The sequence below is a fragment of the Leucoraja erinacea genome, chromosome 4 (genome assembly GCF_028641065.1).
Source record: "Leucoraja erinacea ecotype New England chromosome 4, Leri_hhj_1, whole genome shotgun sequence".
NCBI lineage: Eukaryota > Metazoa > Chordata > Chondrichthyes > Rajiformes > Rajidae > Leucoraja > Leucoraja erinaceus.
This window is the reverse complement of record NC_073380.1, coordinates 9,368,988-9,382,912: the sequence shown is the minus strand read 5'-3', so window position 1 is coordinate 9,382,912 and position 13,925 is coordinate 9,368,988. Positions and strand designations below refer to the sequence as shown.

General features: G+C 47.1%; 1 protein-coding gene across 3 annotated transcripts in view; it reads left to right on the top strand.

The window, feature by feature from the left end:
- Positions 1-537: 537 nt before the first annotated feature.
- Positions 538-13,925, top strand: part of cnbd1 (cyclic nucleotide binding domain containing 1) — a 119,251-nt gene continuing 105,863 nt past the window's right edge. For 2 of the 3 annotated variants that reach the window (XM_055633641.1, XM_055633640.1), the window contains exons 1-4: positions 538-670; positions 4,039-4,111; positions 5,383-5,490; positions 13,486-13,620. In XM_055633641.1, the coding sequence (XP_055489616.1) occupies positions 607-670; positions 4,039-4,111; positions 5,383-5,490; positions 13,486-13,620 (380 nt within the window). In that variant the 5' untranslated portion in view covers positions 538-606. The remainder of the gene's footprint in view (positions 671-4,038; positions 4,112-5,382; positions 5,491-13,485; positions 13,621-13,925) is intronic. The other variant, XM_055633642.1, reaches the window with a different exon arrangement.

Genomic DNA, 13,925 nt, shown 5'->3' with positions numbered 1-13,925 from the left:
TAGTATAGGAATGAACTGCTGGTGTTGGTTGACATCGAAGATGAACACAATATGCTGGAGTAACTCAGCGGGAGAGGCAGAATCTCTGGTGAGAAGGACCCTTCTTCAGACACCGAAAGTCACCAATTCCTTCTCTCCAGAAATGCTGCCTGTCCCGCTGAGTTCCTCCAGCATTTTGCACCTATTATTGACATTAAATTGGTTCACCCAAGCATTGGGGTGGGATGATTGCAACCTTGACGTGGTCGACCCTGTTTCGACTCATGCAATCAACCCGACGTGCACAAACAAAATATCAAATTGAACAAGTTGACCTACAACTATAGGCTGTGCACGCCATTCGCAAGAAGATGAATGAACCCAAGCATTTCCAGAGGAGGTGACAATTGAGGCAGAAAGTCATCTCCTTGCACGACCTTCGCCCACTCACCGTGGAAGGGTCTCGACCCGCAACGTCACCTATGCGTGTTCTCCATGAATGCTGCCTGACCCGCTGAGTTCATTGCAACATGTTGTGCCTGTTTTCGGTGAGTCCCGCCCGGGCCTGGCCTGGCCCTCGTTGCTCAGCCCCGGCCGCGTTGCCATGGAGACGGGCGGCGGAGGCAAATGGCGGCCCTGGTGCCCAAAGATCCCGCGGCCGTCTGCAGGATCCGCTCGGCGCCGACCGCCGGTAAGGGCCGGCCCAGGGGACATGTCCCTGCGGCTAGGGAGGGTCGAGGGGTAGTTGTGCCGGTGACAGCGATAGTGACAGTGACAGCCAGCCCGACAGAGGCTCCTTGCTCCAGTTCTTCCCCCGAGGAGGCAGGGGTGGAGTGGGGAAAGGGGCAGCGGGGGTCAACATTGGGGGACGGGGGCAGAGGTTGTGTCAATAAAAGTCCGCTCTATCATCTCTAATGTCAACAGAGGGGGCAATGGTGGGGGAGAGAGTCCAGGGGTTGTCGACAGAAGGGCAGGTGTGAGGGGGGAAAGGGGCAAGTGTGAGCAGAGGTGAGGGAGAGGTGTGGGGGAGAGGGGGCAGGGTGTGGGGGAGAGGGGGCTGGTGGGGGGAAGGAGGCAGGTGTAGAGGGGGGCACTGGTGGGGAGAGGGGGGCTGGTGTGGGGAGAGGTGGGGGGAGAGGGGGGCTGGTGTGGGGGAGAGGGGGGGCAGGTGTGGGGCAGAGGGGCTGGTGGGGAGAGGGGGCTGGTGTGGGGGAGAGGGGGAGAGGGGTGTGGGGGGAGAGGGGGCTGGGTGGGGGGAGGGGCTGGGGTGAGGGGGAGAGGGGGGCAGGTGGGGGGAGAGGGGGCAGGTGTGGGGCAGAGGGGCAGGTGTGGGGGAGAGGGGGGTGTGGGGAGAGGGTGTGTGGGGGGAGGGGGGCTGGGTGGGGGGCAGAGGTGGGGGGAGGGGGAGGGGGGGGCTGGTGTGGGGGGAGAGGGGGCAGGTGTGGGGGAGAGGGGGGGAGGGGGGGGCAGAGGGGGCAGGTGTGGGGGTGAGAGGGGGCAGGTGTGGGGGGCGAGGGGGCAGGGGGGGTGGGGGAGGGGGCAGGTGTGGGGGGAGGGGGATGGAGTGGGGGGCGAGGGGGGAGGTGGGGATGTGGGGGGGAGAGGGTGGGGAAGAGGGGGGGCATGTGTGGGGCGAGGGGGGAGGGGGGCAGGGGTGGGGGAGAGGGGGCAGGTGTGGGGGCGAAGAGGGGGGCAGGTGTGGGGGAGAGGGGGCATGTGTGGCGAGAGGGGGCAGGTGTGGGGGGCGAAGGGGGCAGGGTTGTTAACAGAAGGGGCAGGTGTGAGGGAGAGTGGCAGATGTGAGGGAGAGGAGGTGGGGAAGCGGGCAGAGGTTGTCAACAGAAGGCAGGTCTGGGGAGGGGGCAGGGGTTGGGGAGAGAAGGCAGGGGGTGGGGGAGAGAAGGCAGGGGTGGGGAAAGAGGGGCAGGGGTGGTCAGCTGAGGGGAAAAGGGCGGCGAGAGGGGACAGCAATGGGGGAGAGGAAGCAGAATGGGAAGACGGTCAGTGGTGAAGAGGGGTCCACAGTGGGGAGCGTGGTGGGGGAGGGAGCAGGGATGGCGGGAGAAGGGACAGGGTGTTTAAGAGACGGATGGCTGTGTGGAGAGTTTCAGCAGTCGAGAGGAGCAGTGGCGGAGAGAGCGGGCAGCAGTAAAGAATGAGGGAGGAACTGGGGCAAGGGTCAAGAGAGGAGCAGTGGTGGAAGGAGGGAGGGCAGTGATCGAGGGAGGTGGCAGTGACAGAGGGAGGAGGAGCAGAGGTTAAAAAGAAGGGCATCAATTCTGACAGCCCACAGATCAGCGTGGAATGATGTTCAGAATGGCCTGCTTGTGAGATATTGCAAAAGTCAGATCACTTTCGGTCACTCGCATCAAACAAGTGAACATATTTTAAAAATATGTGAATTTGTGAAATATTTTCCAGGAGTAATACATGTCATGTTCATTCGACCATCAAGCCAAAAGGAAAGTCTAAACGTTGTTGGAATAATAATAATAATAATAAATTTTATTTATGGGTGCCTTTCAAGAGTCTCAAGGACACCTTACAAAAATTTAGCAGGTAGAGGAAAAACATGTAAGGGGAATGAAATAAATAGTAGAGACATGACTAGTACACAAAGTAAAGACAGAATTCAATTCAAACACAATATGAGGCAATTAATGCACTGATGAAAAGGGAGGGGGACGTGGGGCTAAGGATAGGCAGAGGTGAAGAGATGGGTCTTGAGGCGGGACTGGAAGATGGTGAGGGACACGGAATTGCGGATCAGTTGGGGGAGGGAGTTCCAGAGCCTGGGAGCTGCCCTGGAGAAGGCTCTGTCCCCAAAACTGCGGAGGTTGGACTTGTGGATGGAGAGGAGACCGGCTGATGTGGATCTGAGGGACTGTGAGGGTTGGTAGGGGAGAGGAGGTCAGTGAGATATGGGGGGGCCAGATGGTGGAGGGCTTTGTAGGTGAGGATCAGGATTTTGTAGGTGATCCGGTGGGAGATGGGAAGCCAGTGAAGTTGTTTGAGGACTGGAGTGATGTGATGCCAGGATTTGGTGTGGGTGATGAGTCGGGCGGCTGCGTTCTGGACCAGTTGGAGTCGGGTGATGTAGGTGGAGCTGATGCCAAGGAGAAGTGAGTTGCAATAGTCCAGTCGGGAGGAGATGAAAGCATGGATGAGTCTTTCAGCAGCGGGAGGTGTGAGAGAGGGTCTGGGTTTGGTGATGTTGCGGAGATGAAAGAAGGAGGTTTTAATGACATGGCGGATGTGAGGCTCAAGGGAGAGGGTGGAATCAAAGATCACGCCAAGGTTGCGGGTCTGGGGAGATGGTGAGAGTGGGGTTATTGATTTTGCTGAGTGTGGCTTTGGAGCCTATGAGGAGGAATTCTGTCTTATCGCTGTTGAGTTTGAGGAAGTTAAGTTGCATCCAGGTTTTTTATAGCTGATTGATTCTGAATGTTGACCTGGCTAACTTTGCTGATTAAGTTTGTATTATTTGCTCTTTAAATTGATAGAAAATAAAGTTTCTACGGGGGAATGCTAGCCTGGCTTCAAACATTATGCGAATTATCAAGAAATAGAAACAAAGAACTGCAGATGCAGGTTTACAAAAAATACACAAAGTGCTGGAGTAACTCAGCGGATTAGGCAACATCTCTGTAGAAAAAGATTAGGTGATGTTTTGGGACCTTTCTTCAAACTGAATTATCAAGTTCCTTAATTTCTGCAGAGTTAAATTGTCACTGCTTGTAGTTATCAGTTTTGATGGTGGGATGGCTGTTTGTAAATTCTACAGCTCACACAGTGTTGGGATCATAGGCCTTAACCCATTGCTATTTTATGAGTTCAAAATTATATGTGCTACATTATTAACTCCCAGAAGATTTGATGGAGCTAAAAATATAGCTTCAGCGACTCTCATGAAAATTATGTCTCATTGCTTCTGCAGCTCTGCTTGAAATATATTTAGAAAAATTGTACAAAAGTAGGACTTTAATTGTAAGGATACAAAGCTTACCATGGCCATAAATATGGAGGATTTCAAACTAAAAACTGCTCTGTTTCTTCCAGGAACAAACTATTTTTTAGGAATTGACTATGAGAATGTGCAGAAATTATGCAACATCAGTGGTCTACAGAGCAGGTACCATTCAACATAGTAGAATTGAATTGATTATATTTTGTGAACTATTTAAAAATCTCAATGGGAATGTATAAACCCTCTATTTCTTGGCATTTGTGCAAAGCTCATATTAGTTTGTCTGCCATCAAGAGATAGTGTAAGTCAGCTGCACTTGTTTTCTAACTCTTAAAAACCTCACTCTGTCCAAGTGTTGCACCAGCTGTTATAATATTTTCTTGTGTGATTTTGTGTTAAATTGTGTTTGATAACTTGTATGAATCCATTGTTTTAAAGAGGCACCATTAAGCCAATATCCATTGTGCAAAGTACAAGGAGAAAGGGGTGGATTTAGGAAACAGCTGCAGGTAGCTACAGATATTGACAGATTAAAAAAGGCAGAAGCATATGGAGCCAGGCGAGGGCAGGGTGAAGGTAGAGCAGAAGCTGGTAGGAGATAGTGAATTTGCGAGAGACTGCTGATGCTAGAATCTGACAACGAAGGTAATAAGTGGATCCAGATAAGGGAGGGATGGTGGGCAGAGGATACCAGTAGGTAAGGGGATGAGAGCTCTTCATGGGTGACTGTCAGGTGGAATCTGGTGGGGAGAGGGGAACTTGGGTGGCTCGGTGGGTAGGAGTTGTGGGTATGAACATTGACTTTAACAATTTCAGGTAACCACACCCCGTCATCTCACTAAAGGATGTTAAGCCTGAAGCATGGCTGCTTTTTAGGACAACTTATTTCAATCTATTAAAATTTCATGTTACATGATATCATTTAAAATAGATGCAAGTAAATCTCATCCTAATTATCATGTTCATGTGGTCATAAGGAATAGGAGTAGAATTAGGCCATTCGGCCCATCAAGTCTACTCCGCCATTCAATCATGGCCGATCTATCTCTCCCTCGTAACCCCATTCTTTTGCCTGTTCCCCATAACCTCTGACACCTGCACATCAAGAAAGTTCAACTAAATACTGAGATAACTAAACTAATTTTCTTTGTTCCCTGCCACAAACTCTCTCACAATTTATTCACAACAGTGCATTGCTTGTGTCTAATACAAATTCAAAGATCATTATATATATATTTAAATTGAATTGATACTAATTGCCAATATGTTGTGTTTCACTGTATGATAGTTTCTGCATGTTTTCCTTTAATTACCTTACTGGAACTTTATCTGGATTATGTATTTGTCTACTGATTTGAAAAATGGAAGGCTTGTTTGATTTATTTCAGATACAGTTAACGAAAGCTTCAAATAACCGTGTTTTATTGACTTTTTAGAGATAATCCGCAAAGTACACCAGACGCTCACTGCGAATTCCTACAACAATATCGAAAAATATTCATTCAACCAAAACCTGTGTTACCCAAGATCCCTGTGTTTGCAAGGTGAGAAATTTAAATGGGTTTTGCAGTCATCCAGGAAGGCAATTTTATCATTTCAAAAAGGGAGGAGCTGCAGTTTCTTCCTAACCCTGAATATTGCTTGGAGCCTCCTGGTTTATTTCTCCAATAGATTAGGACTGCTAAAATGCAAAAATAGCTCAAGGCACAATTTGCATTTGCAATTTCACTTATGAACGAAGTGTATCAAATACGACTCAATGTCAGATATTTGTAGTGTGTCTAGCCTATTTATGAATGTTGTCAAAAGTAATTTTCAGGCCCAAGAATATTGAAGACCGAAAAAGGTGAATTTATTATGGGGAACAAGGAAATGGCAGATGAGTTGAACAGGTACTTTGGATCCGTCTTCACAAAGGAGGACACAAACAATCTTCCTGATGTAGTGGCCAGAGGATCTGGGGTGACGGAGGAACTGAAGGAAATCCACGTTAGGCAGGAAATGGTGTTGGGTAGACTGAAGGGACTGAAGGCTGATAAATCCCCAGGGCCTGATGGTCTGCATCCCAGGGTACTTAAGGACGTGGCTCTAGAAATTGTGGATGCATTGATGATAATTTTCCAATGTTCTATAGAATCAGGATCAGTGCCTGTGGATTGGAGGGTAGCTAATATTATCCCACTTTTTAAGAAAGGCGGGAGAGAGAAAACAGGGAATTATAGACCAGTTAGCCTGACATCGGTGGTGGGGAAGATGCTGGAGTCAATTATAGAAGATGATATAGCCGCACATTTGGATAGCAGTAACAGGATCGGTCCGAGTCAGCATGGATTTACAAAGGGGAAATCATGTTTGACTAATCTTCTGGAATTTTTTGAAGATGTAACTAGGAAAATGGACAAGGGAGAGCCAGTGGATGTAGTGTACCTGGACTTTCAGAAAGCATTTGATAAAGTCCCACATAGGAGATTAGTGGGCAAAATTATGGCACATGGTATTGGGGGTGGAATGCTGACATGGATAGAAAATTGGTTGGCAGACGGGAAACAGAAAGTGGGGTAGTGACAAGTGGGGTACTGCAAGGCTCGGTGCTGGGACCGCAGCTATTTACAATATTCATCAATGATTTGGATGAAGGGATTCAAAGTAATATTAGCAAATTTGCAGATGAGCCAAAGCTGGGTGGCAGTGTGAACTGTGAGGAAGATGCTATGAGAATGTAGGGTGACTTGGACAGGTTGGGGGAGTGGGCAGATGCATGGCAGATGACATTTAATGTGGAGAAATGTGAGGTTATCCACTTTGGTAGCAAATACAGGAAGGCAGATTACTATCTAAATGGCGTCAAGTTGGGAAAACGGGAAGTACAGCGGGATCTGGGGGTCCTTGTTCATCAGTCTATGAAAGTAAGCATGCAGGTACAGCAGGCAGTGAAGAAAGCGAATGGCATGTTGGCCTTCATAACAAGAGGAGTCGAGTATAGGAGCAAAGAGGTCCTTCTGCAGTTGTACAGGGCCCAAGTGAGACCACACCTGGAGTAATGTGTGCAGTTTTGGTCCACTAATTTGAGGAAGGACATTCTTGCTATTGAGGGAGTGCTGCGTAGGTTTACAAGGTTAATTCCCGGGATGGAATATGCTGAGAGAATGAAGCAGCTGGGCTTGTACACTCTGGAGTTTTGAAGGATGAGAGGGATCTTATTGAAACATATAAGATTGTTAAGGGTTTGGACACGCTGGAGGCAGGAAACATGTTCCCGATGTTGGGGGAGTCCAGAACCAGGGGCCACAGTTTAAGAATAAGGGGTAAGCCATTTAGAACGTAGACGAGGAAACACTTTTTCTCACAGAGAGTTGTGAGTCTCAGTTGTAGAATTCTCTGCCTCAGAGGGCGGTGGAGGCAGGTTCTCTGGATGCTTTCAAGAGAGAGCTGGATAGGACCCTTAAAGATAGCGGAGTCGGGGGGGATATGGGGAAAAGGCAGGAACGGGGTACTGATTGGGGATGATCAACCATGATCACATTGAATGGCGGTGCTTGCTCGAAGGGCCGAATGGCCTACTCCTGCAACTATTGCCTATTGTATAACAACTACAGATTTATCATTTTGTTAATTGCCTAGGTTTTTGTCATGCACAAGTAAGGTGATGCAAATACAAAGGTTACTTGCAGTATGAAGAAAGCTAAAAATATTATTAGAATAAATGTGCTTTACAAATTTGACTGAGATATTTCCATGTACTCTGGTCTTTCATAAGAAATAATTTTTGGTCTCAGTTTGCACAAGTGATGAGATCATCACAGTGTGTGACTCCCTTTTAAGGCTTTACTCTCAAATTGTTATTTTTATAGCAACTTGCCACCCTTGAGATTTTCTCATAGTTTAACTCAGTCCATCTCACTGCTTTGCAGCACTTTTTTGTGATTTCAAGGTACTGTCCATATATGGTTGTAGAAACGAGGAGTTGCAGTTGCTGATGTACACAAAAATCACAACGTGCTGGAGTAATTCAGTGACTCAGGCAGCATGTCTGGAGAACATAGGTGATGTTTTGGGTTGGGACCCTTCTCCTGACTGATAGTGGGGGAGGAGAAAGCTGGGACAGGACAAAGCCTGGCAGGTAATAGGTTGATACAGGTATGGGTTGTTTTGATAGGCAGATAGTTGGACAGAGACCAGAGATGAAAAGACAAGGTGTGAGTCAAAAAAGATTGAGGGCTTGCAAATTGTTGAAGTATTCTATTTAAGGTGCAAGGTTGATGGGGTGGTCAAGAAGGCTTTCGGTACATAGGCCTTCATCAATCGGGGTATTGAGTATAGACATTGGGATGTTGTGTTACAGTTGTACAAGATGTTGGTGAGACTGCATTTGGAGTATTGTGTTCAGTTGTGGTCACCTTGCTATGGGAAGGATGTCGTTAAACTGGAAAGAATGCAGGGAAGATTTACGTGGATGTTGCCAAAACTTGAAGGCCTGAGCTATAGGGAGAGGTTGGATGGGCTAGGACTACACCTTGGAGGGCAGTCGGCTGAGGGGTGATCTGAGGTGTATAAAATCATGAGGGGAGTAGATAGGGTAAATGCACAGTGTCTTTTAACCAGAGTTGGAGAATCAAGAACCAGAGGAAATGGGTTTAAAGGTGAGAGGGGAAAGATGTAACTGGAACCTGAGGGGCAACTTTTTGACAGAAAGGGTGTTTGCTATATGGAACTAGCTGCCAGAGGAGGTTATGGAGGCAAGGGCTATAATAACATTGCAAGACATTTGGACAGGTAAATGGATGGGAAAGGTTTAGAGAGATATGGGCCAAATGCAGACAGGTGGAACTTGGGTAGATGGGGCATTGCGGTCGGCATGGGCAAGTTGGGTCAAAGGGCCTGTTTCTGTGCTGCATGATTCTAATTTGTGTTTTCTCTATGGGTATCTGGTTCTGTGTCACATTTTCAACACTTGTATTTCTGGGTAGTAAATATGATGATTTGCACTTCCTGTACTCTGGTAGCCACTGTGCTTTAATTATAGTCACTGTTAGAAGCATAGAATATGGGTGCAGAATGAGGCCATTTGGCCCTTCGAGGCAGCACCGCCATTCATGTGATCATGGCTGATCATCCACAATCAGTAACCCGTGCCTGCCTTTTCCCAATATCCCTTGATTCTGCTAGCCCCTAGAGTTCTATTTAACTCTTTTAAATGCATCAAAGTGAATTGGCCTCCACTGCCTTCTGTGGCAAAGAATTCCACAAATTCACAACTCTCTGGGTGAAACGTTTTTTTCTCATCTCAGTTTTAAATGGCCTCCCCTTTATTCTTAGACTGTGGCCCCTGATTCTGGACTCCCCAAACATTGGGAATTTTTTACCTGCATTTAGCTTGTCCAGTCCTTTTATAATTGTATATGTTTCTATAAGATACCCTCTCATCCTTCTAAATTCAAGTGATTACAAGCCCAATCTTTCCTCATATGACAGTCCCGCCATCCCGTCCTCAAATTAGCAGATCAAAACTGCACACACTACTCCAGATGTGATCTTACCCTGTACAACTGCCGAAGGACCTCTTCACTCCTATACTCAAATCCTCTCGTTATGAAGGCCAGCATGCCGTTATCTTTCTTTACTGCCTGCATGTTTACATTCAATGACTGGTGTACAGGGACACCCAGGTCTTGTTGCACTTCCCTTTTTCCTAATCTGACACCATTGAGATAATAATCTGCCTCCTTGTTCTTGCTGCCAAAGTGGATAACCTCACATTTATTTACATTATACTGCATCTGCCATGCATCTGCCCACTCACTCAACCTGTCCAAGTCACCCTACAACTTCCTAGCATCCTCTTTGCAGTTCACACTGCCACCCAGCTTTGTGTCATCTGCAAATTTGCTAGTTTTACTTTTAATCCCATCATCTAAATCATTAATATATATTGTGAATAGTTCCGGACCCAGCACCGAGCCTTGCAGCACTTCACTCGCCACTGCCTGCCATTCTGACAGCGACCCATTTGTCCCTACTCTTTGTTTCCCATCTGCCAATCAATTCTCTATCCATGTCAATACCTTGCCCCAAATACCATGTGCTCAAATTTTGCCCACTAATCTCCTGTGTGGGACCTTATCAAAGGCTTTCTGAAAGTCAGATCCACTCCATCTACTGGCTGTCCTTCATCCATTTCAACTTGTCACATCCTCAAAAAATTTCAGGAGATTAGTCAAGCAGGATTTCCCCTTCATATTCCCTTTAATATAGCAAAGATGAGCGGGAAGCCAGAGCATTGGGAGACTTTTAAAGAGCAGCAAAAGATAAATAAAAAGGCAATATGGGGAGAAAAGATGAGATACAAAGGTAAGCTAGCCAAGGATATAAAGGGGGATAGTAAAAACTTCTTTAGGTATGTGAAGAGGAATAAATTAGTTAAGACCAAAGTTGGACCCTTGAAGACTGAAACAGGTGAATTTATTATGGGGAACAAGGAAACAGCAAACGAGTTGAATAAGTACTTTGGATCCGTCTTCACTAAGAAAGACACAAACAATATCCCTGATGTACTAGTGGCTAGAGAATCTAGGTCAGTGGTTGGCAAACTTGTTCTGCATAGGGGCCGGGACATATGTCTGTGAGCGGATGGCAGGCCACATCTATTACGTGCACACATGGATCCCGCCCGCATCCCAACCCGGATGGCAGGCATGAAATCATGTGTTCACAGAAGGTAGACAAAAATGTTGGAGAAACTTAGCGGGTGAGGCAGCCTCATGCAACCCTTGCATGTTTCTCCCTCTGAGTTTCTCCAGCATTTTTGGCAGCGCCTGCAGTTCTTTCTTAAACGTGTTTACAGAAGTTGCGCGGCAGTACCGGCGGCTTTGCGCAGGATGCGGTACAGCCAGAGCTCAGCCGCTGCTCGGGGAGCCTGGCCGCTGCTCAGGGCGCTCGGCAGGCCAGATGATTATGGGGGGAAAATCCGACTGCGGGCCAGATGATTTCTGTTTACGGGTCGCATTTGACTCGGGGGCCATAGGTTGCCGACTCCTGATCTAGGGTGATGGAGGAACTGAAGGAAATTGACATTAGGCAGGAAATGGTGTTGGGTAGACTGATGGGACTGAAGGCTAAATCCCCAGGGTACTTAAGGAAGTGGCTCTAGAAATCGTGGATGCATTGGTGACCATTTTCCAATGTTCTCTTTATTCAGGATCCGTTTCTGCAGATTGGAGGGTAGCTAATGTTATCCCACTTTTTAAGAAAGGCGGGAGAGAAAAAACAGTGAATTATAGACCAGTTTGCCTGACATCAGTGGTCGGGAAAATGCTGGAGGCAATTATAAAAGATGAAATAGTGGCACACTATTTGGATTATAAGCACATTTGGATAGCAGTAACAGGATCTGCCCGAATCAGCATGGATTTACGAAGGAGAAATCATGCTCGACTAATCTTCTGGAATTTTTTGAGGATGCAACAAGTAAAATGGACAAGGGAGAGCCAATGGATGTAGTGTACCTGGACTTTCAGAAAGCATTTGATAAGGTCCCACATAGGAGATTAGTGGGGAAAAAAATAGAGCACATGGTAGTAGGGTACTGACATTGCTAGGAAATTGGTTGGCAGACTGGAAACAAAGAGTAGGGATTAAAGGGTCATTTTCAGAATGGTAGGCAGTGACTAATGGGATACCACAAGGCTCGGTGCTGGGACCACAGCCATTTACAATATACTTCAATGATTTAGATGAAGGGACTCAAAGTAACATTAGCAAATTTGCAGATTACACAAAGCTGGGTAACAGTGTGAACTGTGAGGAGGATGCTATGAGGATGCAGGGTGACTTGGACAGGTTGGGTAAGAGGGCAGGCAGATGCATGGCAGATGCAGTTTAATGTGGATAAATGTGAAGTTATCCACTTTGGTGGCAAAAACAGGAAAGTAGATTATTGTCTGAATAGTGTCAGGTTGGGAAAGGGGAAGTACAAAGAGATCTGTGGCTCCTGGTTCGTCACTCACTGAAAGTAAGCATGCAGGTACAGCAGGCATAAAAAAAAAAGTTAATGCCGTTGACCTTCATAACAAGAGGAGTTGAGTGTATGAGCAGGTCCTTCTGCAGTTGTACAGGGCCCCAGTGAGACCACACCAGGAGTATTGTAAGTAAGTAATTAATTAAGTTGTATTTATATAGCACGTTTTAAGTCAACTCGCATTGACACCAAAGTGCTTTACATAAATTAAATAATAAGTTCCATTACAAACCATAGAAAAAGGTTAAACAAAAAAAAGAAGATAAAAAAGAATAAAATGGACACAACATATTATAGAGTTCAACACAAACATCCCCCCGCAGCAGAATCAAAACTTTCCACTGTGGGGAAAGGCACCAGAAAGTTAAGTCCCCTTCCTCTGTGAAACACCCGAGGTCGGGGCCCATTTGTGGCCGTGCAGCCAGTCCGATGATTTTCAGGGCCCTCTTGCCGTGAAGATGGAACTTCGTCGTCGGGTGAAACATTCCTCAGCGGCTTGGAAAAGTCTGGAGCGGCTGCCTCCTCCCTGGAGACCGGGGCACTCGTAGTCCTCAGGCCGTGCCGGCTGGAGCTCCGACCCCAGTGAACTCGATCCCTGGCTCTGCGGCGCTCCAAATCCAGCGCCGCCCGCGGCCGGACGCCCGCAGCCCCAGCTCCGCGATGTTGGGATCGACGGCCACAACACTCCGGAGCCTACCGCAAGGCGACCCGGCAAGGCATCGCCCGCTCCGTGTTGGTATCCCAGCGCTGCGCCACCGCCGCCGAAGCTGTAGTCCCGGCTGGTCCCGACAGGAAACGCCGCTCCACTCTCGATGGTAGGCCGCGAGGACGGGGCGAAGAAGCAGCTTGGAGGGATGCTGCCTCTCCGACCAGGTAGGTGACTAAGAAATAAAGTTTCCCCCTTCCCCACCCCCACCCCCCACATAGAAGACCTCCACTAACATTTTTTAACAGGACTTAAAACGGGACTTGTGTGCAATTGTGGTCTCCAAATTTGAGGAAAGCCATTCTTACTATTGAGGGAGTGCAGCGTAGGTTCACTGGTAATTCCCGGGATTGCGGGACTGTCATATGTTGATAGAATGGAGCGGCTGGGCTTGTATACTCTGGAATTTAGAAGGTTGAGAAGGGATCTTGTTGAAACATATAAGATTATTAAGGGATTGGACATGCTAGAGGCAGGAAATATGTCCCCTATGTTGGGGGAGTCCAGAACCCGGGGCCACAGTTTAACAATAATGGGTAGACCATTTAGAACGAGATGAGGAAAAACTTTTTCACCCAGAGAGTTGTGAATCTGTGGAATTCTCTGCCTCAGAAAGCAGTGGAGGCCAATTCTATGGATGCTTTCAGGAGAGAGTTAGATGGAGTTCTTAAAGATAGCGGTGTCAAGGGATAGGGGAAGAAGGCAGGAATGGGGTACTGATTGTGGATGATCAGCCATGATCACAATGAATGGCGGTGCTGGCTTGAATGGCCTACTCCTGCACCTATTGTCTATAAATGTATGTTTTGCTTTAAACAGTGTAATGATCAAGAGGCCAAAGAAAAAGGTATCAGATAAAGATGTTGAGAGGCATCTGGAGAAACGATACATGGATGATGTACCTCGTCATCTCAAAGAAGATGTTAAAACCTTAAATGGAATACTTAGTAAACAGTAAGTATCATTATTTTGAAAACAAGTAGATTAACAGTTCTGATTTTAAGGTAACCAGTAATTAAAGGCAGATGAATTAAATTGTTATTATGACCCATGTAAAACATGCAAAGACTGGTGGGGAGGTCGATACCTGTGATGGACCAGGCAAGTTGAGGATCCAATTACATAAGGACGAGCAGATATCCAGTTCCCTCAGTTTGACAATAAGTTGAGAGAGGTGGTGGGGTTGATTGCCGAACTTAAGGGTCGAGTTGTTTTTGTACTTGATCAATACAGTTTTGGGTATACAGGGAGTAGAACAG